General features: G+C 51.8%; 3 protein-coding genes across 10 annotated transcripts; 2 read left to right on the top strand and 1 right to left on the bottom strand.

The window, feature by feature from the left end:
* Window positions 1-209: 209 nt before the first annotated feature.
* Window positions 210-17,279, bottom strand: pogzb (pogo transposable element derived with ZNF domain b). Of its 4 annotated transcripts, none has more exons than XM_077528221.1 (17): window positions 15,213-17,279; window positions 13,782-13,908; window positions 13,044-13,180; window positions 12,655-12,712; window positions 12,454-12,561; window positions 10,858-11,044; window positions 10,644-10,789; window positions 10,469-10,569; window positions 9,064-9,210; window positions 6,320-6,454; window positions 6,051-6,247; window positions 5,719-5,844; window positions 5,573-5,638; window positions 5,384-5,496; window positions 3,472-5,088; window positions 3,362-3,398; window positions 210-2,750 (listed from the first exon to the last, which is right to left on the bottom strand). In XM_077528221.1, the coding sequence occupies exons 1-17, from the start codon at window positions 15,237-15,239 to the stop codon at window positions 800-802; spliced, it is 5,280 nt and encodes a 1,759-aa protein (XP_077384347.1). In that variant the 5' UTR covers window positions 15,240-17,279; the 3' UTR covers window positions 210-799. The 4 variants fall into 4 exon arrangements, with proteins under 4 accessions (XP_077384347.1, XP_077384349.1, XP_077384348.1 ...); XM_077528223.1 differs by lacking the exon at window positions 15,213-17,279 and adding an exon at window positions 14,334-15,188; XM_077528222.1 differs by lacking the exon at window positions 15,213-17,279 and adding an exon at window positions 14,668-15,187.
* crdhl (cone RDH-like) lies at window positions 14,417-17,510 on the top strand. 3 transcript variants are annotated; one of them, XM_077528241.1, is made up of 8 exons: window positions 14,417-14,830; window positions 15,350-15,644; window positions 15,728-15,862; window positions 16,239-16,430; window positions 16,501-16,662; window positions 16,731-16,850; window positions 16,925-17,129; window positions 17,260-17,510. In XM_077528241.1, the coding sequence occupies exons 2-8, from the start codon at window positions 15,518-15,520 to the stop codon at window positions 17,363-17,365; spliced, it is 1,047 nt and encodes a 348-aa protein (XP_077384367.1). In that variant the 5' UTR covers window positions 14,417-14,830; window positions 15,350-15,517; the 3' UTR covers window positions 17,366-17,510. The 3 variants fall into 3 exon arrangements, with proteins under 3 accessions (XP_077384367.1, XP_077384365.1, XP_077384366.1); XM_077528239.1 differs by having other exon boundaries at window positions 15,284-15,644; XM_077528240.1 differs by lacking the exon at window positions 14,417-14,830 and having other exon boundaries at window positions 14,877-15,644.
* Window positions 17,511-18,107: 597 nt separating this feature from the next.
* Window positions 18,108-21,358, top strand: LOC144022996 (pleckstrin homology domain-containing family O member 1-like). 3 transcript variants are annotated; one of them, XM_077528237.1, is made up of 6 exons: window positions 18,108-18,373; window positions 19,615-19,755; window positions 20,071-20,217; window positions 20,286-20,390; window positions 20,474-20,614; window positions 20,680-21,358. In XM_077528237.1, exons 1-6 carry the CDS (start codon window positions 18,284-18,286, stop codon window positions 21,271-21,273), a joined length of 1,218 nt encoding a protein of 405 aa, XP_077384363.1. In that variant the 5' UTR covers window positions 18,108-18,283; the 3' UTR covers window positions 21,274-21,358. The 3 variants fall into 3 exon arrangements, with proteins under 3 accessions (XP_077384363.1, XP_077384364.1, XP_077384362.1); XM_077528238.1 differs by having other exon boundaries at window positions 19,612-19,755; window positions 20,516-20,614; XM_077528236.1 differs by having other exon boundaries at window positions 19,612-19,755.
* The last annotated feature ends 115 nt before the right edge of the window (window positions 21,359-21,473 follow it).

Raw genomic sequence — 21,473 nt, 5'->3', positions numbered from 1 at the left:
TATATGATTGGCAGCTGCCAATCATATATTTGGGGTCAGCTTGCCCCAGAGAAGCTGTGGCAAAAAACAAACAAAACAAAAAAAACGGTTTAATGCCGCCAGAGTGTGAATATGTGAGTGCATGAATAATGTATCCAATGTAAAGTGTCTGCGTGTCTAGAAAAGCGCAATATAAATCAGATGCATGTCAATAAAACCCAGAGCGATGGTTTATGATAAAAAGACTTTTATAATGAAAAACAGCAAATGACATGAGCATCTTTTAGGTGTGTCATTGGCCCCGCCCACCATAAGCATGTGACCTGCGATGACAAAGTCAGTTGATTGGCAGGAAGCCACACCACCCAAATAGGAGACAGAAACCAAAGTCAACGATGACGTCATGTGGCTACATGCTAACGTTAGCATGTAGCAACAAACGGTAAGTGGACCGCTTCTGATATCGCGCTTGAACGACACTAAAGCGCTTTCCAAAGCCTCCCGTTCATACACCGGTGTTCGACTGCCGCCAGGTCCACTGGGAGCAAATTGGGGTTCAAAGTCTTGCTCAAGGATAGAACCCACAACCTCATGCATGGGAGACAACCACTCTATCACTGAACCATGCCACCCCTACAACAAGTCAATGCTAGCAAAGTATACATGGAGCACTCTGATTGGCCAGCGGTTCTTCATTTGGAGTCCGGATGCTAGCTAGGAGTTAGCGTTCCAGTCAACATGATGACTCGACGTCGATTGAGAATGTCGGACGCCGGCAGACTTTGCTGCTCCACTTTGGGTCCTCTCGCATGAACGACATTCAGCTCCGGTCCGTTTGTTGGTGCTCGTCTTGGTCGGTCTGGGCCGCCTCGGTCCGGGTCTCCGTCTTGGCCTTCATGGTTATCTTCCACTCGTCACCGACTTCCTCTCCGATCATGATCCTGGTCTCTCTGCGCTCCTTGGCGGCCTCATTCTGGTCCTCGTTCTCCTTCTTTTCTTCTTCGCTATCCTCCTCCATTGTCAGGAGGCACTCTCCTTGCTCCATTTTGGTGCCCTCTCCTGGTTCTAGTTCTTCTTCTTCTTCCTCCTCAACGTCCATCTCATCCTTCTCTTCCCTTTCCTCTTGCCGTTTCATTTTAGTGTCCTCTCCTGGTTCTTGTTCCTTCTCCTCAATGTCCATCTCTTCGTTCTCTTCCCTTTCCTCTTGCCGTTTCATTTTGGTGTCCGCGACTGCTTCTTCTTCCTCCACCATTTTGTTCTCTTGGCCTTTCTCTGCAGATGTCTGGTCGTCCTCAGAGTCCTCTTCAGAGTTGTCTTCAAAGTCCTCATCATCCTCCACTTCCGGGAGGTCCAAACGGTCTTCAGGAGGCATCAGTATCTTTTCAAGTTCCTCCAGGAGGTTCTGCCGCTCGTCCTCCAGCTGGGGACCTTCCTGGCCGGGGTCCGTCCTCAGGAGGACCCCTGTCATCTGGAAGGAGCTCCTCCACGCCTGGCGCCAGTCTTTCAGGTGCGCCAAGGCTTGGACCGTCCAGCGGATCAGCATTTGAGCGGCGGTATCTTGCAGTCTTCCCGGTGGCGGCGCCGCCGCCTCGTCGGGCTCCTTCTGGCAGTCGGCGCTGAAGGCGTTCCAGCGAGCCCGGACGAAGCGCTCCAGAGCCGGTTTGACGCAGAGGTCCAGAGGCTGCAGGAGGAAGGAACATCCTTCGGGGATGACGGCCGGCAACGTGCCCGAGCCGCTCAGGCTGCCGAGAGACACGTCTGCCGCGTGGTCTTGGTGCTGGTCCAAAAGCAACATGGACTTCCCGTGGGGAAGTGGCCCGGAAAGATACGGAAGCCAAATCCTTTGAGTCCAGCGCTTGAAGGCCTCGTTGGCCGAAGGGTTCTGTGAAGTGACTTCCAGCACCACAAAGTCCGGCAGCGCCGCCTCGTCGGCCGGCTGCCTGTTGGTCAGCACCAAGGCGGGTAGCATGGTTCCGTCGGCCAGCGCTGACAGACACACGGCAACCAGCGGCACCGAGCCTGTGAACTGCAAAGCCTGGGCGCGGGTCCGCCGGTCCTGGAAGCTCCTGGGATCCACAAAATAGCACAACTCGTCCACGGCGGCCAGCGAACCGTGGGACAGATGGTGTCGCCGGACCACTCGGTGGACAAACTCCTTGAAGGACTGCACGTTAGCCTGCAGGGCCGGTGGCAGGTGGCGCACGGGCGCTCGCCTGCCGTCGGCGGGGGCGGGTCCCAGCCTGTAGCGGAGCATGAAGAGCACGGCCCAGTCATAGGAAATGCGGAAGGCGTCGCCCAAGGCGCCGTTCTTGTTGAGCGCTGCCGCCTTGTGGAAGAAGACGCTCTCGCTGACGGAAAGCTGCTGCTCGCGCTGGCTCAGTACCCAGGCCACCAGGTGGGCCTCGCCGTCCGCCGCCACCCGCGCCCCCGCTTCTTCCCGCCTCGTTTGCTTCAGGTGCTTCCTGGCCTCCTTCAGCCACAAGCGGATGAGCCGCGGCTCGGTGGAGAAGACCATGGAGGCCTGGCGCAGGCCGGCGCACAACGCCAGCAGAGTCACCCTCAGCTGGTGGGCGGACAGGAAGTCCACTCGCTCTTTGGGGGCGGCCGATTGGCTGCTGACATTGGGCGAGGGGGGCGGGGATGGCGCCTCCTCTTTAATCCCTCCGATTTCCTCCGGCGTGTCAGCGTCTTCGTCTTCAGAGAAGTCCAAGTCCTCCAGTGGGGCCAGGTGGTCTTGGACTTTTTTAGGCTCCACCTTTCCCCCGTCTCCCCTGTCACACACAATCAACACACAAGTCAGACACCAATTTCATTTACGGATCTCTCAAGGGCAAAAACGTCGGCTGATTGGCTCAATTGGGCCATGTCGCCCAACGTGAGAACGCCTCAGGACTTAAATCTGATGGAGTCATGCAGCCGCCGACAACGCCCATGCCGTCTTTTGTTTCTTGTGGAGATGTCCAAGTTGCGTAAAGGAGTCGCTTCTTCCAAGGTCCGATTCAACAACTCATTTACAGACGGGCAGAGGTCACGCGCGCATGAAGAGGAAAAAGAGCTTTTTGCTCTGATCAAGTGCAACATGGTCCCGTTCTAAAAATAGCTCACCAGGAACGAATTTGAAGAATTTTACATTTAAACCAGGGGTGGCGAGATCTGGTCGTAGTCCTGCAGGTTTTGGATATTTCGTTATCAGCAAGCTCTGCATAAGCCTGATTAACGATCCTGTAACCTGTTCATTGGAATCAGATGCAGTTTGAGTCCGCAAACCTCTAAAACCTGAAGGACTCAAGACCCAGTTTGCCGGCCCTGATTTAAATGCTTTTGTGTGGTTTTCTGTCCAAGTTGCAAATCAAGCAAAATCTAAGCAAGGAGCTGCGATTACCTGTGGACTTTGTGAATGAATCCGACTTGTGTGGGTCCTGCAAAAAACAAGGACAGCGATTGGCACCAGCGCCTCGACCTTCAGATGACCCTGAGAGAGGACACACCCACCTCTGTTGAGAGGCGACTGGCCATGGAACTCCCAGAAGCACCGCGGCTCTTTGCACAGTCCGACCCCGCACGTCACGCAGCCCCAGGTGCCGTCCCTGTTCCCGCAGCAGCGCCGGCACCTGCCGGAGGGCGGGCCGCCGATCTCGCCCGCACGGTGTCGGATGCCCCGCTCCGCCTTGGTCTTCCCCGGGCCTCCTCCACCGTCGCCGTTGGCATTGTGGTCGGCCGTGGGCTTGTGGGCGCACTCGACCAGCTGGACGCCCAGACGGCGGCGGAAGTTGACCTGCGCAAAGAGGCCGTCTCTCACCCAGGCGGGCGGGTTGTCCTTGCGGCTCTCGCGCAGGACGATGAAGGCGTTGACCACGCTCAGGTTAACCAGGAACCAGAAGAGCGCACGCCAGTGGCGGTCCTGCAAGATCCCGCCCAGGGGGTTGCAGGCCAGCAGCTGCTTACAGATGTCCACCCCGCGCATGTTCTCCTGCAGGAGTCGGAAGGCCATGGGCCGCTCCATGGGCTCCAGGCCGCCCGCTTTGTTCTGCGAGCGCCGCCACACCGTGTCGGCTCGGCCGGCGGGAGCATTGGTGCTCAGGCAGCCCATTTCCTTGGTGTCCCGCCAGCGCGTGGCCAGCAGGGGACCCAAGCGCCGCTGCAGGAAGTCGCCGGGCTTGTCCAGCCGGCCGTCCTGCCACAGGCCCGCCGGCAGGATGACGCTGGGAGGCGGGAAGGAGCTGGAGGCGTAGATGCCCCGCTCCAGAAGCGTCTGCAGCAGCGGCACCGACGCCAGCGAGCTGGCCAAGTAGATCTGGTGGTGCTTCTCCTCCAGACCCCGGACCAGCTCCCGAACCACGTCCCGGCCTGCCTTCTGGCCCGTCTGGATGAAGAAGCGGTGGCAGTAGCCCGACTTGGAGTCGCACAGCAGCCACACCTGAGGCTGGCCCTGGGAGCCACCGCCGGTGCCCGGGTCCCCCTCTGGAGCGGGAAGTAGCGCCCGGTCCACGCTCAGGCAGCAGTTGGGCCGGTAGGCGGCCCACATGGCGCCGCTCAGGAGCTCTAGCATGCGGCGGAAGACGCGCAGAGGCTTCTCGCCGTTGCGGCCGCAAAACTCGTCGGCACCGAAGCTGCCCATGCAGATGTTGGACGCCACTTGCGTGAAGCGCTGCGGGCTCATGGCGCGCTGGAAGGTGGATCCGATGTCGCGCTCGTTCCACGACCAGTACTGCGACTGCTCCGGAAAGTTCTCCACGCCCATCAGGATGCACAGGCCCAGGAAGGCTTTGATTTCTTGGGGCGTGACCGGGAACCAGTCCCGGCAGCCCGAGCCCAGGTGGCGGCGGTTCCGGGCGTGGGCGTTGGTCTCAGCGGCGATCAACTCCACCAGGGTGGTGGGGAAGAGCAGGTTGAAGAAATCCAGCGCGTCGCCGTTCTTCAGCACTGGCTTTTGAGGCCCGCAAGACTGCGAGAAGCCGGCGATGACCGGCGGCGCGTCCGGCCCGTCGTCCTCGGGCGCCGACCAACTGTCCACGCGCCTCCAGTCCCGCTCGCCCCGCGGCTCCTCGCCCTCCGGCTCACATGGCGTCTCCTGGGCCCAGCGCAGCTGAATGTCCGGCTCCATGTGCTCTGCAAACCACAACAAACTTTCACAAACGGATTCTCGTCCACTCCCGCGCCACTTTCAAGGTAAGCACGCATTTCGCAAGCTCGGGTAAACATCAAATGATGAGGATCCAGCTGCTGGATTCCAGCAGTATTTGTTCCGCTTTCGATTCATCAATCAAACGTCAACATCAGGATTGGAACGACAGCATTTTCCGTGACAACACGCCAAGTGGATTGTCAGTGTGTCTAAGGAAAACGCACGTTTGAGTCAATTTTCAAAGGCGGACTTTTTTGGTGGGCCGCGTCCGGCGCTCACCTCTGGAGCGACAGGTGGCGCTGTCGTGCTCCGGGTTGGTCAGCAGGTGTTTGGCCATCTCGTCCCCGGACACCGACGCAAAGTCACAGCGGCAACACAGCAAGAAGAATGGACTGAAAAGACAACAGCGGATCGGTCAGCAGCCACTCCCCGCTTGCCGGCGGCCAATCGCACAAGGCCGAGTCTCACCAAGGGGGCGGGCGCCGATGTGGAGGGACCAGTTTGCCTTTGGTGCGCGTGCGCGGCACATGGTGGCTGCAATCAGACATGGGGACAATCAATCAGGAGGGCCGCCCGCGTGGCCCCTCCCTCTCCCCTCCCTCTCCCCGTCTTACTGGATCATGTGGGCGGCGTAGGCGCGAGAGCAGCAGCTGCCGAAAGCGCAGAAGAGGCAGCGCACGTGCGTGGGGTAGTGGGCCGCCATGTCGCCCACGTCGCCGCCGCACTCCAAACACCACAACCTGACACAAACGCACAAAATAAGCAACACGATCGTCACGTTTCATCGGAATGTCATGCACCATGAGCCCGTAAAACTAGACTAGACGAAAACCCTCATTAATAAACAAGTGGGACTAAATCAATATGCATTTTCGTCTTATTGCGACAGAGGTGAAAAGCATCCCAACATGAGGGACGCTCATCCCAAGTACGGAGGCGCGCTCACCTGCCGCCAGCCGGGCTGGACGGTGTGTCAGATGGTGGGGGTTTGTCCGGCGGGGGGTCCCCGGGGTCGCAATCCTTCTGCCGCTCCGTCTTGATCTTGATGGGCTGGATGAGGCAGGAGGGGTCCTGCAGGAGCCGGGCCCCGCCCCCCACCGACGCCATGGGGACTCTCTTCTTGCCGTACATGCGGATGGTCACCTGCGCGCGCACGCACACACGTTAAAGACGAGAAGGATGGCGTAGATGCCGTGGGCGGGGTCGGCGGCTGACCTTCGAACCCAGCGGCAGCCCCTCCAGCTTGGCGTGCCTGCGGACGCTGCGGTGGCGCTCCAGCTTGTGACGCTTTTTGTCCGCCAGGAAGGCGAACTGCAGGCGACAGCGGCTGCAGTGGAAAGCCTGGCTCACCTGACAATCGCAAACAAAACAAAATATCGTTTCAAAATATCATCCTTGCACTGGCCTGTATATAAGACTGGATAGCCGATAGCCCATACATGCCTGTGCAAGCCATTAAAGTCACAGGGCGGCCATCTTTTTACTCCCACCTCACGAGCAGATATTCTCCAATTTGGATAGTGTAAATGTATTAAGGGTGTCACGATTTCGATTTTTTATCGAAATCGATCGAAATTACGTCACGATTTCGAGCATCGAAATAGAAGAGAGGACACACGATTCGATGCCCCCCCCCGCGCCCGCCGCCACCGCCGCCACCGCCACCTCCCAGGAAAGCAAATGAGACGCAGCCATTCAGCTACTAGCTAACGGCACTTGTTAGCTGACTTCTCCTGCAGTCATGATGGCAAGCGCGGACAGACACAGCAATGGTGCTTCAAGCCGCTCCCGCTTCTCTCGTCACCAGTTTGGAAACATTTTGCGTTCCCGGTGAGTTATGTCGACAACGTTCACGTTGTCGATAAAAAGACCACAGTTGCAAGATATGCTATGTGCGCGTACTGTACTCGGCCACGGTGTTACGCCCGGCTCGTCAAGGGGAAGGGAAGTAACACAATAACAGAAAATATAGAGTAGATAAACACGGGTCGACTTTAACATCTGAGTAGTTTTAATTGAAATTTCAGGCAGGGGTTTGACAAGGGAGTGAAAGTGGAAGGTGAACAAATAATAACCGCATTTGACAGAACTGACAGAACGGAGGAGAAACAATAACTAATAGGGGTATAATACACGGATACACAATAGCGTCGCGCTGGCACAGTCGTCCAATCGGAGTGTCGCGCTGGCACAGTCGTCCAATCGGAGTGTCGCGCTGGCACAGTCCTCCAATCAGAGTGTCGCGCTGGCGCATTCAAACTGAATGGCCCGAGCCGCCAGCCGTAACAACGGGAAACACGACAAACATGACGGGACATTTACGCAGGCATCACAAAGATTTAGATTTATCAAATTCAACTAGAAGTGGGAAAACAACGGTCCAACCAACTATTTCATCCTCATTTACAGTGAAACTTCCACACACTTCAGCTCGCGCGAAACGCCAGATCCATAGGTCTATTTATAGCAGCAGACCTGCAGCCTTGGAAAACGCTGGATTCAAACATTTAATTAGTGTACTTGAACCACGCTACAGTATGCCCAGCAACTGTAAATGTTGGGATATAGTTTGTTCAGGCTGTATTTGTTCCATGACTTTGGATACAATATATTTTTTGTTGTTGTTGCACATTGCACATTATTTTAAGAGGAACGCACAGCACACTGTTGTAACCAAAAACAGTCAATAGATGGCAGGCACCCACTGTGACTTTTTGTTTTTGTTTTTTTATTTTTTATTTTACACTTCAGTAAGAACAAGACGGTTAACTTTATATTGTAAATAAATTCTTTGAATTTGATCATTCCTGCCTAATGTCAATTATCATATATTACATAAATTTACACAAAAATAATATGGAAATTGCATCACCTATATGTAGCCGATCTTTTGAAATAAGATTTACTGTACAATGAATAGAACCAATGATCATAGACTAGCCTTAGCCTACAGAAGCATATGCCTCTGTGTTATAAAGTGGGGGAGCGGAGAAAAAAAAAAAAAAAAAAAAAAAATCGAAAAAAAAATCGAATCGTGACCCCAAAATCGAAATTTAAATCGAATCGTGGAGTTGGCGAATCGTGACACCCCTAAAATGTATGGGACGGTATGGCGAGATACGTTTCTTGGGAGGAGCAATATGGCTGCCTTGTGACCTTAAAAGTCTTGGCCTAGCAGCTATCCGGTCATACATATAGATCAGTGGTTGGTCCCACACCGACTACACATGCAAGATTGACATCGTTGGCAAATGCAACCCCTTCCGCTTTCAAACTTCACCTAAGGAGGAGTTTGACATACGTCGCTCACCTGGAGCACAAACACGCACACCTGTTGCTTGTCCTTTTGTTTTAGTTTAGTTTCATTTTGATTTTTCACAGGTGGCCAGCCAACACGACAAGAACAAAAAACACAATGGAAGCGCTCACTGGTCAGTTGAAGAGATCCAAATGTTCTATCCAGTCATATATTCAGATCAGTGCATTGTTGACAACTTTCCACATTACTGTCAAGGTCCTAAATGAGTAGAGTGGCGTCTTGAGCTTAAAAATTAAAAAAAAAATCCAAAAGCTTCAATTAAAACTGCTGGAAGGGATTGTTTGTGTGGGTGGTGGTATGCATGGTGAGCAGGATCCCAGATCGGCTGGCCTTTAATCAATCCAACTTTCCTGTTCTATGCAACACAATGGCAAAAATAATCGGATGGCGATCCCGGGACGCTGAAACCATATTGTGTCAAAAAATACGAGCAAGCGCCAAAAGTCGACTTTTGTCATTCCGATTGAAACGATTCCCAATTACCTTCTGTGCTCAATTTTGTACAGAACTTTGTATACAGCAATGCCTGTTCTTAAAGTGCTTTATAAATAAAGTTGAGTTGAGTTGTTGAACCTTTTGACAGGCAAACGAGGTGGGTCGTCTGTCCCCAATGCAGCAACGTGCGTGCGTGCGTGCGTACCTGGTGTCGCAGGACGTGCTTCTGGTAGCAGGCCACGTTCCTGCTGACTTTGAGGCAGAAGACGCACAGCAGGTAGCGAGAATCTCGATGGAAGCCGGCAAAATGCTGCAAGACGTCCGAGTAGAAGGACGAGCGGTACAAGCACACCTGACGACAACATTCGGCAGCATTGGTGAACGACGGCAGTAATTGTCGCCAACCACATTTTTTTTGTGTTTTTTGTTTGATTACGGCTCGAACGACCACTTCTGGTTTAATGATGATGCTGGAAAACGAAGAAAACGACAAACCACGGCCAGCAGACGGCAACGCTGTTAACACATTCATTGCCAGACCAGCAAAAAATGCATCATCTGACGTATTTTTCCGTCAATGGCAGTGAATGAGTTAAACGTGGTAAAAATCAATGAAGCAATTCTAAATTGTTGATATAATGTACAGCAGGGGTGTCCAAACTTTTTCCTCTGAGGGCCACAGACAGAAAAATAGAAAGCTGCAAGGGCCACTTTGATTTTTTTTTTAAAGTTATTTATTAACACATTCATTGCCAGACCAGCAAAAAAAAATGCATCATTTGACGTCTTTTTCCGTCAATGGCAGTGAATGAGATAAGTGTATACGGTGTTCCCTCGTTTATCGCAGGTTCATCTGCTTCGTCGATTTTCTATTTTTTTTTTACTGCTTGCTTTTTTTTTAAAACATGCTTTTTGGTTTGTTTCTTTATTATATATATTTTTTGGTCTTTGGGCAGCCATATCTCTCGAACCCGACGTCCGACCAGGGACATACAGGCATCCACAGATTTGTCTCAACAAGACCTTTCCAACGGTGTCTCTCTCCCATCGCTTCACGACATTGCATTCCACAAACAGAAAATATATACTGTGCTGAATAACTAAATTAAAATAACATACTTTTTAATGGAAAAAAGTAAGGGAAAAAAAAAACATACTTTAATGGAAAAAATGACTGTAAATGAAAAAAAAAAACTATAAATGAATGAAAAAGCACTAATAAACTAAAAATCACACCAAAACGAAAAAACAAATGAAAATATATATATATATATATATATATACTGTGCTGTATTTATAAATTTAAAAAAACAAACAAAAAAACCCATAATTTTAATGGAGAAATAAATAAATTAAAAAAGAACATATATCATGAATGAAATGGCATTTATAATAAAGTAAAAATCAAATCAAAACGAACAAGCATAATAAACAAAAAATATATATAATTAACTTTTTTTTTTTTTTTTTTTTTAATGAACGTGGATTTCCATGATCGCGGGTAGTTTTGGGAACGTAACACCTGCGATAAACGAGGGAACACTGTACTACCTCCAAGATGTGAATCCCCCCCCCGTAGCACTAGTGACGGAAAGGTCTGCCGTGCCCACCTGGCAGACGTAGGGCATCTCTCCTGGCTTGTGATTGGCCTTCATGTGGTTGAGGAAGGCGGGCTCGTCCTCAAAGGCCCACTCGCAGATGCGACACGTACCTGCCGAGAGAGACCCGGCGGCATCAGCGGCGGCCAGACGCTCAGACGCTGGATGACTTAACGGGAGCACTTACAGGAGGAGGGGGCGGGGCCGTGAACCTGCTCGCGGTGGTCGTGCAGGTGAGCGGCGCTGGAGAACTGCCGGAAGCAGAAGGCGCACATCTTGCGGTCGTCGCCTCCTCGGATCAGCGGCGAGTGCTGGAGCGTGTGCTGCACCAGCCTGCGGGGGCGCATGGAGCCGCCGCTCGATTGTCTTACGGCTTGACGGACGGAGGCGGGCGCACTCACCTGAGGTTGTCGCTGAGCGCCCGCTTGCAAATGCTGCAGCTGAAGGCGGCGCCGGAGCTGGCGAGTGGCTGCTGGAACTTCCTCCGCAGAGGCTGCTCCCCCCCGCCGGCCGTCCCGTAGTAGAACTCGTCCACGCTCAGGACCACCTTGGTTGGCGTCACGCTCGAGTACGACGGCAAGCCGGAAGCTGCCCGTCACACAATCGCACGCCACAGGCTATCACTGACCCACGAATTTTGGACAAATGCTTATTTAAACCAAATTTCATTCTCGGGAGCGTCCACGTCCACGGACGGCAACCTGCTGCACTTGGTCAACTTTTTCCCACACGTTTGCCATCATCGTGCGCTCGCCCAAAGTCGACCGGCGTCGTTGACGGACGTGACCGCCTCTGCCGCTAGCGGTACGTCATCTCACAAGATAACTTTAACATGCGTCGCTCCAGCACAACAGAAAAGAAAATGCTAGCTTTAGCATCTTCAACATCAACAAAAAGCTAACTGCAGCATTTCAGACACTAATGTGAATATTTGACTGGATAGCCGCGAGGGCAAGACTTTTGAAGTCACAAGGCCGCCATATTGCTCCTCCCAAGAAACATTTCCTGCCATACCATCCGATACATTTACACAATCCAAATTGGAGAATATTTCAGACAGTACTTGGTAGAAACAGCATCATTTATGGCGTTTTCCATTTATTAAACAAATAAGATGACTTCAGACATTTTACAACTTGTCTTAAATACATGAAATGATATGCTTCATGCTGTTTGGTACAGGAGGAAACTTTAATTTTACTTTAAGGAATTATAACTGTCATTCAACAAAATATGCTTCTGCTAAATTTAATATTGGGGTCCAAGGAACTGAGCGATAAAAGAAAAAGGGGGTCTTCAAAACAGCACATCCACTTGTTCATTTTTTTTTTTTTTACTTGTTAAAATAACCGTGACCACCACACCTACGAGCTGTATATGCCTCATCTATACGTATAGCGTATAGTTGCTACAGTAGTCTGCTGGTGAGGTGGGAGGAGCAAGATGGCTGCCCTGTGACCTGGACAGCTTGCATTGGTGTGTATGGGGGGCCTTTGGCTATCCAGCCATATATACAGGTCAGTGGTTTCAGATCAACGTGGAAGAAAATGTTGACTTCAACAACGGAACACTGCAAGACGAAAAAAAAAAAGTCAACATTAAAAGGTTGATAACAATCAAGCTAACTTCAACACAAACTCAGCATGGAATAAAAAAAAGAGACGCTAATGTTAGCAGTTGAGAACAACATGTAAGATGCAAGCACAAGAAGAAAAAAGTACGTTTCACCATGCAAAATGCTAACTTTAGCACTTGAGTGCAACATGGAAAAAAATAAAATATTTCAATGTGCAAAGGTCAAACAAAAGGCTAACTCGAACCAATTTTAACTCTCAAAAAGCGTTACTATAACTGAGCCTGCAAACCTGACGAGTTTCGAGGCTTTGACGCCGCCGAGCTCGGGCAAGTCAAGGTTCATTGGAAGGAAAAAACAGAAATTCAAAAAACAACCAAATAAACAAACATCCGTGCATGAGCTCACTCGTCCAGCCACTGACCTTGGTGCCCGCTGTTGGCGTGAAGGCTCGGCTGGGCGGGAGCTCCTGAGAGGGCGTGGTCACGGGGGACATCAAAGGACACGCCCACAGCGGGACGCACCACTGGCACTGTGCAGGCAGGAAGCAGAGTTCAAAAGGTCAAGGTAGGATTTTTTTTTTTTTTTTTTTTGCTCTGAGCTGGACGAGAGCGGCGCCACCTACAGGGTTTCGGCGGCAGCTTGACATTGAGCGAAGGTCCGGGCGACGGCAGCGGCAACACCTGCGGCCAAACAACACGTTTTTTTGGGGGGGGGGGAAAGCACAAAAAGTCAGCCATTGGAAAGAATGAAAACGCGGCAATAATAATTCAGCCGATTTTCAATCAACAACAAGTTCCTTTGCTTGACATCCTGTTGAGATTTACTGTGACCACAATCAATCAACATTTACAAGTGAAGCGTTGACATGATGACGTCTGTTGGGAAATTCGTTTTGATTGTGTTTGCATGGAGCATTTTCATTCCGTTTGGTCATTTCGATTCCAAATGGAAGAAGAAGGCAAAGCGGCGTACGCATACGAATATGTCACAACAGGCCTGGTTTGGAGTTACCTGGGTGCTGAGGAGGAGGTGCGCCCCGCCGCTGGTCTGCGTCAGGATGAAGGGCGGGGCCTGAGACAACTGGGGTGTGGCACAGGAAGGAGGAAGAGGCGGAGCCCTCAGCTTCAGCGATGACGACGACGGGGACGCTGAAACGCATTCAAGACAAACATTTTTGCTTTGGTGCCGGTTGCCGTGGGTTCACTTCTCCGCCTGGGAGACCATGTAGCTTACATTATGTAAGCTTGAGTGAGTGAGTGAGTGAAAAAAAAACTAAAAAAAAAAAAAAAGACAAACATTTTTGAAAATGGCGACATTGTGACATCATTGACCACGTCGCCAGTTTTCAATTTAATTACGGCCAATCTGACAAAAACGCTATCCGAAGGCATCTGACGTCACCATGGTGATTTACACACTCACACACTTACACAGACACTTCTGGAATTATATGCGTTCATCTGAATCTGACTAGTCACAAAATTAGATGTGCATGTCCATCCAATAGTTGACCACAAGAACATCATTACAACTAACTTGGAATACTTTGAGTTTGTTTAGTATGAAAAAAAATGTCACTTTTCTTTCATTAGATAATCATTTCATAATGTCATTTCTTTAGGTACATGTTAAATATCGTAACAATAATACCGCTATATTCAACAACGATATCGCATGCAACCCTACCCCCAATCACGCACGCACGAACATGCACAATTTGCACGCATTCACTGGCTTTTTGCGACGTACTGGCTGCCTCGCACGCGTCCACGTTGTCGTCCTCGTTGTCGTCCTCGTCCACGCCGTCGTCCACCTGCTGCCACGGTTCCAGCTCCTCCTCCTCGCACTCCATAAACAACTCGGTGTCCATGTTGCTCTGGAAAAGCACATCAAGCCATCATGCTAACTTGCTAAATGCTAACACGTCCAATCGAATGTTCGTCCATGTCGGGCCACGTGCAGAAAAAGAAAAAAAAAAGCAGCAGACTGGTCCCCAGCCGGACAACATAGCGACAAACGCGCAAAAAGGTCGCCAATCGAAAAACGAACCAGCGCCCAAACGACACGCCAAGATTCGAACCGAGAACCTCCAAAGTTTTTAGTTCAACGTGCTAAGTTATTAGCACTGGCACTCCGCCGGAGAAAACCACGTTTGTGCTTCAATTCAACACACACATGCAAATGAAAATACCGAGCGACTAATTCAAGTGTTGTATGCGTTTAGTTTGTTTGCTGCCAAATTAAGAGACACAAACATTAGCTCAACCTCAATAAAATGAAGCTAAGAGCTGCGTGAGCGACCTGTAATGCGTGGCGGCGGCTGCAGGGGTCGCTGCGTCACGTGCCGTCATCGCCTAACACCGGTGCATTTCTTCTTCGGTCTTCGATCGCGACGGCTCAAAACGCGCCCGCCAAGTGAGCGCAAAGACGACAGAATCGACAAGCTTGCACGAGCGAGGCGGACGCGAAGGCTGCTTCGTTCTGTTCGGTTTGGTTCGGCTGCGGCGCGCTTGGTCGGCCGAGCACCGCCCCTCCAGTGCACCAAGCCGCACGGCGGCCAGGCGACGTTTTACGAGTCAAGCGGACCTAAGCGGGCCCAACAGAACAGAACCGAAGCGAGCAGAACCGCTCTTACCTGCGGCGGCGGGCGGGAACGTGAAGCTGAACAACACAACGGCAGCACCGGCCAACGAGCGCGGCCGGACGGACTGCATCAGACCAAATCACGGGGGCTGGACTTCCGGTTGATTTTTGAGTCTGTACCGCGGATTGGTTGGCGTTTATGACGTCACTTCCCGGTAGGCGGCATGCCTCTCACTCCGCAATGAACAAGAACACAATAACACGAAAACAGCACGAAACCAAACAAAACAACGCGCGCACAAAAAAACGAGCATATTTTTGAGAGCGAGTATCATTATAGTGACATTGTCCCGCTTCTGGGCGGAGCTACACCATGTGACGTCACGTCACGCATCACACGCGAATCGAAAATAGTGAAAAAAAAACAAACTGGATTTATGTACAGATCAGAAATGATTTAAACGGCGTTTGGAGTTGAACTGAAATTACATGACCTTAAATTCATTTATAAGAAAGGAAGTCACGTCAAAATGAAATTAACTGCTGCTGTCTCCAGGTAGACACAACATAAGATCATGATATGAACTCATTTCGTACATGTGGTCCTCTTTGACAGGAAATCATGTGGTCAATGTGCGTGCCTGTGCTTTTTAATCCTATCTAATCAGATTTAATCTGGCCCCGCCCCCTCCATGTTCATGTCCTGGCTCGCTGGCCCGCACACCGGAATACAGCAATCTGAAAACCACAACACTCTGTGGTCCAGGACCCTCTTTAGACCAGAGCACTTTGTGGACCAGAACACCCTGTGGACCGGAACGCTGTGGACTAGAATACTGCGAGGACCAGAACACCCTGTCTCCCTGAATAGTCTGTAAACCAGAAGCCTCTGTAGAGCAGAAATGCCGGCCGGGCCCGATTTCTCGGTTCTGCCGTGGCCCGGTGTGGAGTCACAGGCCGAGCTTTCCGGGGATGAGGGGGGCACGCTGCTCCCGACAGGCGCCCTGCTTGGAGGGGTCCTGCTCATCTGTGAGGACGTCATCATCATCATCATCATCATCATGTTGGCGCCAAGCTTGACTCCTCCCCTTGTTGCCGACGTGTTGTTGCAGGCGTGGCCGTGTTGCGCAGGTGGATCGGCGGCGGCGTTTGCCGCAGTGGCCAGCGGCAGGACGGCAAGACGGTGCTGGTGACGGGCGCCAACACGGGCATCGGCAAGGAGACGTGCAGAGAGTTGGCCAGGCGAGGTGAGCGGGCCAGGGGCCGACGGCCATCTTGAAGGTGGCTGTGATGTCACGCGAGGTCACACCCGGCGTGATGACATCAGCGGAAAGCCACGCGAGCCGATTACGCGTCCTCTTAATGCTCTCTAGTCCAGACCAACACTTCCTGGTTCAAATCCGGCTCAAAAGAGCAGCTCGGTGACCTAGCGGTCGAGTGTCCATCCTGAGCTGCTGTTTGATGTCACCTTTGATTGATGTATTTTTTTTTTATGTGGTGGGGGGCGGGGTTAATGGACGTAATCCAACATGGAAAGACAAATCCGAGAGTTTGGGAGCAAATGCAAGGGTCAAGTGAAAGCAAGCAAGCAAGCAAACGTTTTGAGTGATGCCGTCCTCTCAGGCGCCCGCGTGGTGATGGCGTGCCGCGACCTGTCTCGGGCCGAGCGGGCGGCGGAGGACATCCGCCGGTCGACGGGCAACGGCAACGTGGTGATCCGACACCTGGACCTGGCCTCCCTCTACTCGGTCCGACACTTTGCCAAAGACTTCCTGGACAGCGAGGACAGACTGGACGTCCTGATCAACAACGCCGGTATGTCCGTCCGTCCGTCTGTCCGTCCGTCGGGCGCCGTCCGTCCCACTGTGTGTGTGCGTGCGTCCAGGTGTGATGATGTGTCCCAAATGGCTGACGGAGGACGGCTTTGAGACGCAGTTCGCCGTCAATCATCTGTCTCACTTCCTCCTGACCAATCTGCTGCTCCCAAAGCTGAAGAGCTCCGCCCCCAGCCGTGTGATCACCGTGTCGTCCATGGCCCATCGCGGAGGTGTGACATTTTGCGCGCTCCGCTTCCCGTGACGCTCGGCTGACGTGTTTTTGTGGTTTTGTGTTCAGGTCGCATCGACTTCAGCGATTTGTTCTTCAGCCGGCGCCCGTACAGTCCGCTGCAGAGCTACCAGCAGAGCAAGCTTGCTAACGTGCTCTTTAGCAGAGAGCTAGCACGCCGCCTCCGAGGTCACGCGCACCTTCTCATCATTGGCGATGCAACGTGTGCCCCCTGGTGGTGACCTTGTGCGTTTGTCGCTCAGGCTCGGGCGTGAGTTCTTTCTGTGTGCACCCGGGCGTCATCCGGACCGAGCTGGGCCGCCACGTGGAGGGTTGGTTCCCCCTGTTGGGGGCGCTGCTGAGGCTGCCGGCCATGCTGCTGATGAAGACGCCGCGCCAGGGCAGCCAGACCACCTTGTACTGCGCCGTCACGCCGGGCCTGGAGGACCAATCGGGGAACTACTTCAGGTACGGGGTGGGCGGGCCCGAGTAGGGCCTGTCCGTCAGCACAAAGTCCAAACGGACCTCCGATGTCGAGTTGAGTCATCAGTGGAATGTTGACGCTGCGCCATGTTGCTTTTCTTGCGTTTGTGTTCAGCGACTGCGCCGTGAAGGAGGCGGCGCCCGAGGGGCGGGATGACGAGACGGCCGACAGGCTGTGGCGGGAGAGCGCGCGATTGGTCGGAATCAAAGAAACGTGCTGAGCTGGCTCGCTTTGGAAGGATGTGGCCCCGCCCCCTGGGCGACAGATGGCGAGCACAGCCCGCCGTGTCGCTCATGTAGCGTGCATGTGCTCAAATGACATAACTTCCATCGCAAAATAAAGACTTGAAATCCAAAATATCATAACTTGCATTCTCTCTGCAATCATTGCAAACTCATTTTTCATACTGCTACAATAAATAGGAATCCTTTAAGGCAGTTTTGTTACCTTCAAAAAACCTGCGGGTTCAAATTTGCACATGCTAATCTATGGCAAGCATATTTGCTACCAATCTGGAAAAAAAAAATGTTCAAACAATAAAATGTGACAAGTTGGATGTGTGTTTTATAAATCAATCATGTTGCCATTTAAGAAAAAAAGAAAAAAAAAAAGTCAGACAGGCAAAGCTATATTGGATTTCACCCACCAGTGACCTGTGACCTTCAATGGAAGGAACTGTTTCATTTTGTTTGCCCAAACTTTCAATGTCACAAGTTTACACGTTAATATTTGAAATTGACCATGTTGTGATTTTTTTTCCAAGTTTCGACACAGTGACAACACCAACAGGCGCAAATGAAGTTTGAAGGAGGCAGTCGAAATTTTGGTTTTCCGCCCAGATTAGAATCGCAGCAGATTGGACACGCCAAAATCTGGCCAGCAGAGGGCGCCGCGGGGCTGCCGAGGAGCCGCTGAGCCAGCAGGGGGTTAAGGCGGGGGTGGGGATTGGGGGGAAAGAGGATGAGTGCGTAGTGGTGATGGTGGGGGCTGACAGTAAGCGGACACCGAGCACTTCGCCGGCGTCTGTTGTCCTCTCACAAGACACCAAAGGGCGGACGAGGATAGGCGGAGTGTTGCGGGCCTGCACGGCCCAAGTGGAGGCGTCGTCAGCCGCTTTGGACCAAGACCGCCCGCCACAATGCTCGGCGGCCCGCCGGACGCCAACTGCCAGATGGCCGCAACAACAACAACGAAGAAGAAGAACAACAAACACTCCGACACTCACACGGTGAGCTAGCGCGTCGTGCGCGCACACACGCACACACAGAAAGAACGAAGGACGAAAAGATGACTTGGCAGCCTTTATTTTGAAATCTACGAACTTGCTGGCAGGCTTTAAATCAACTTCCGCTTTTCAAAATAAAACTTTTTACAAAAACGGAAACACGAAACAAAAGTACATTTTGGTGAAAAAGGTGTATTGAATAGTCATATTATCGGCATTTTGGTATACTGTGTGAGTCTTATTTGCGGGAGTTCGGAACCTGGCCAGCCCACAAACAACAATACTGATCTGGGTGGGGTTGCAGTGGGTTTGCCAGGCCTGGGCGCAAGGAACTTTTTTTTTTTTTTTTTTTTAAACCTTACTAGAATAAAGTGTAACTGCACATCCATTACAGTAGGTGGCAGTGGTGCTGCACAGGGAAAATCGCGTTTGCAGTGAGCACAGAAGGAAACTCAACAAAAGAGGAGCAAAAGGATGAAAAGGAAGACTCGTTAATGACGTTCTTCTTTGTCGCACATTAAACTCTATTTTCTGTTTTGTTTTCTTGACTGTTCTCGATCCAAGCATAATCGTGCAGCGTACATGGGGCTTGTGGACCCAAATGCAGACAGAAATATTCATCAACACAACAATAACCGTGCGATGTATGAAGACACAGAAACAGCCACATTCAAAACGAAGCAAAGTCCGAAAATGAAAATCAAAGTATTAGACGAGAGTCGCTGCAAAAAGAAAACGGCCACATGACAGCGACAACAACGCTTGAAAGGAAAGCAAGAAAGCTGATTGGAAGATAATGACGACTACAGGTGGACACAATTGACAAAAAAAAAGAAGCATGTAAATTTTACATGCTCATTAAATTAAGTGAAAATAACGCAATTCAAATACAATTTTTTTTGAGAGAAAAACAGTGTGCGCGTGCTGACTGACACACAAGCGAGCGAGAAAGCAGCTGCTTCTTGCTTCGTCTTTCTGAAATATCGAACGTCATCGTGAAAGTCTCCATCTTGCTTGAGTGACCACCTTTTCCCAACTTCACCTCCGAGTCGGTCCAATTGTGACTTGTCAGAAGTTTTCTTCAAGTGCCTCGTTGCCTTCTTGTATGTGGCCTACTTTCTGTTTTCAAGGGAATGCGTAAACACGTGAGCTTTTGCTTTCAAATCGACTCGTGAATCGATTATTGGCTGGATGGATCCATTTGGCTGCTGTTGTTCCAATAGTGGTTGAAATGCGTCCAGCAGGTGGCGTCCATTTTGTCCTGCAGTCAAGCGGACAAGGCGGGCTGGCTGCGAAGATTCTGCGGCAAAGGAATGTTCCGGGAGATCTGGAAGAAGCGCTTCGTCGTCCTCAAAGACCACCAGCTGATGCTCAACGAGAAGGAGGTGCGACGATGATGATGATGATGATGATGACTGGCACCTGTCACCTCAACACGTCAATTTGCTTGCCACAACACAAATTTGGCCACTTTCAAACTGTTACACACTTTCTATGGCAGAGTCGCGTTTCGAGGGGGCGTGTCCTCAACCGAAAGCCGGTTAATAATGGATGTGGTTTCCATGACGAAGCTAAACTGCGTTTGCGCGATGCTAACTTCACTTGTATGAAAGTCATAGTCACCAATTTACATTCCGTCAAAATTGAAACGCTGCCATTTGGAGTTGTGAGCGAGCCAAGTTTGTTTGTGTGAGTGTCAGGGTGGCGTGGGCGCTGACGAGGTTTTGGACTTGAGCCACTTCGGCAGCTGCGACGACGTCCGGAACCACAAGAAGAAGAAGAAAAGTCGAAGCAAAAAGAATCTCAGCAAATTTACGCTTCAACGATGCCGCTCAGCACACAATACGGTACACGCATGCGCACACTTACGTCTTCAGGGTGCCATCCGTCACGTGAGCGCGTGCGTGTGCTTTAGGTTGCGAGCGTTCTGTTCCTGGCACTGAGCCCCGAGGACAAAGAGTCGTGGATCAGCGTGCTCAATGTCGCCATCAACAGGGCCAAGAACAAAATTCTCGATCAGGTAATGGAACGGAGAGCAGGGGTCAGGGGTCAAAAAGACTGAAAGAGCCATTGAAGCGCTGATGTCAACGTAAACATGGCAAGTCGTGCGTGTTGTGCCGCCTCGTCTTGTTTTTTGTGTTGCAGGTGACCGCGAACGAGGCTCAGCTGTGTCACCTGACGCGAGACCGAGCCCGCATCTGTCATGGGCGCCGCCCGCCAAGTCGAGGTCATCTGCTGGCGGTGGTTAGTCGACACTTGCAACAGACAACTTCTCCAACTTCTCTCTACAACTTCTTCTTTTTGTGCAGGCGTCCTCATCAGACGGGACCGTGACTTTGGATCTGATGGATGAGGAAGACCACCCAGAAGAATCCCCGCCCACCCCGGCCCATCACGGGTCCAGACCACATGACGCGCTCTTTGTCGGGAGTGTCCAAGCTCCCGGGAAGTCTCAGAGTCTCCCTCGCCAGGCGGCCGGCCAGGGGACGGGCGGCGACCGGACGTCCGGGTCGGGACAACAATCCGAGACGGCGCAGAAGAACCGCTACGCCTCCGCCGACGACATTTGCAGCCACTCGGACGAGAACCGGGCCGTGCCGCCGCGCTCGGACGTCTCGGCGTCCGTCAGTCGCTTGCGCCGCCTCATCAGCCTGAAGGCGGCGGAGACAGAACGGCTGCTGGCGGCCGCGCGGGACCCGCCCGAAGACCAAGATGCGAAAGGAGCGCGGCCGGTGGAGGAAATGAGAGCGCAAGTCTGCGGCCTCCTGACGGAGACGTTGCAAGTCCTGGAGCAGGCCCGCCAGGTCCTGCGAGAGGTCCAGGAGCTCGGGGAACTTCACAGCCAGCTGGACCAGTCCCAAGACACAGACCCAGACCGGAACCGGCACGACTCCCCAACCTGAAGTCCCGGCGAGGACAAGGCCGGCCGGGAAACTCTCCATTTTCAAAGTCGGGACAAGGAAGATGTGTTTAAAAAAAAAAAAAAAAAAAAAAAAAAAAAAAAAATTAAAAAACTTCATACTAGAATGTCAATCATCAATCAACGCAAACTATGCGATCAATAAAAGGAAAAGGTCAACATCATCTGTGTTATGCCAAGTGG

The sequence above is a fragment of the Festucalex cinctus genome, chromosome 7 (assembly GCF_051991245.1).
Source record: "Festucalex cinctus isolate MCC-2025b chromosome 7, RoL_Fcin_1.0, whole genome shotgun sequence".
In the NCBI taxonomy this organism is placed as follows: Eukaryota; Metazoa; Chordata; class Actinopteri; order Syngnathiformes; family Syngnathidae; genus Festucalex; species Festucalex cinctus.
The sequence above is the reverse complement of the archived record's forward strand: the minus strand, read 5'-3'. Positions and strand labels throughout refer to the sequence as shown.

Coding starts and splice junctions, on each gene's coding strand:
- pogzb (XM_077528221.1), bottom strand. CDS start 15,239: ATGATTTCCTGTCAAAGAGGACCACAT. Junction 11,045..12,453: donor CGCCAACAGCGGGCACCAAG/GTCAGTGGCTGG, acceptor TGTGACGGGCAG/CTTCCGGCTTGCCGTCGTAC. Junction 6,455..9,063: donor AGCACGTCCTGCGACACCAG/GTACGCACGCAC, acceptor TGCGATTGTCAG/GTGAGCCAGGCTTTCCACTG.
- crdhl (XM_077528241.1), top strand. CDS start 15,518: ATGCCGGCCGGGCCCGATTTCTCGGTTCTGCCGTGGCCCGGTGTGGAG. Junction 15,863..16,238: donor CAGAGAGTTGGCCAGGCGAG/GTGAGCGGGCCA, acceptor CCGTCCTCTCAG/GCGCCCGCGTGGTGATGGCG. Junction 17,130..17,259: donor CAATCGGGGAACTACTTCAG/GTACGGGGTGGG, acceptor GTTTGTGTTCAG/CGACTGCGCCGTGAAGGAGG.
- LOC144022996 (XM_077528236.1), top strand. CDS start 18,284: ATGCTCGGCGGCCCGCCGGACGCCAACTGCCAGATGGCCGCAACAACA. Junction 18,374..19,611: donor AACACTCCGACACTCACACG/GTGAGCTAGCGC, acceptor AAATGCGTCCAG/CAGGTGGCGTCCATTTTGTC. Junction 20,218..20,285: donor GCCGCTCAGCACACAATACG/GTACACGCATGC, acceptor CGTGTGCTTTAG/GTTGCGAGCGTTCTGTTCCT.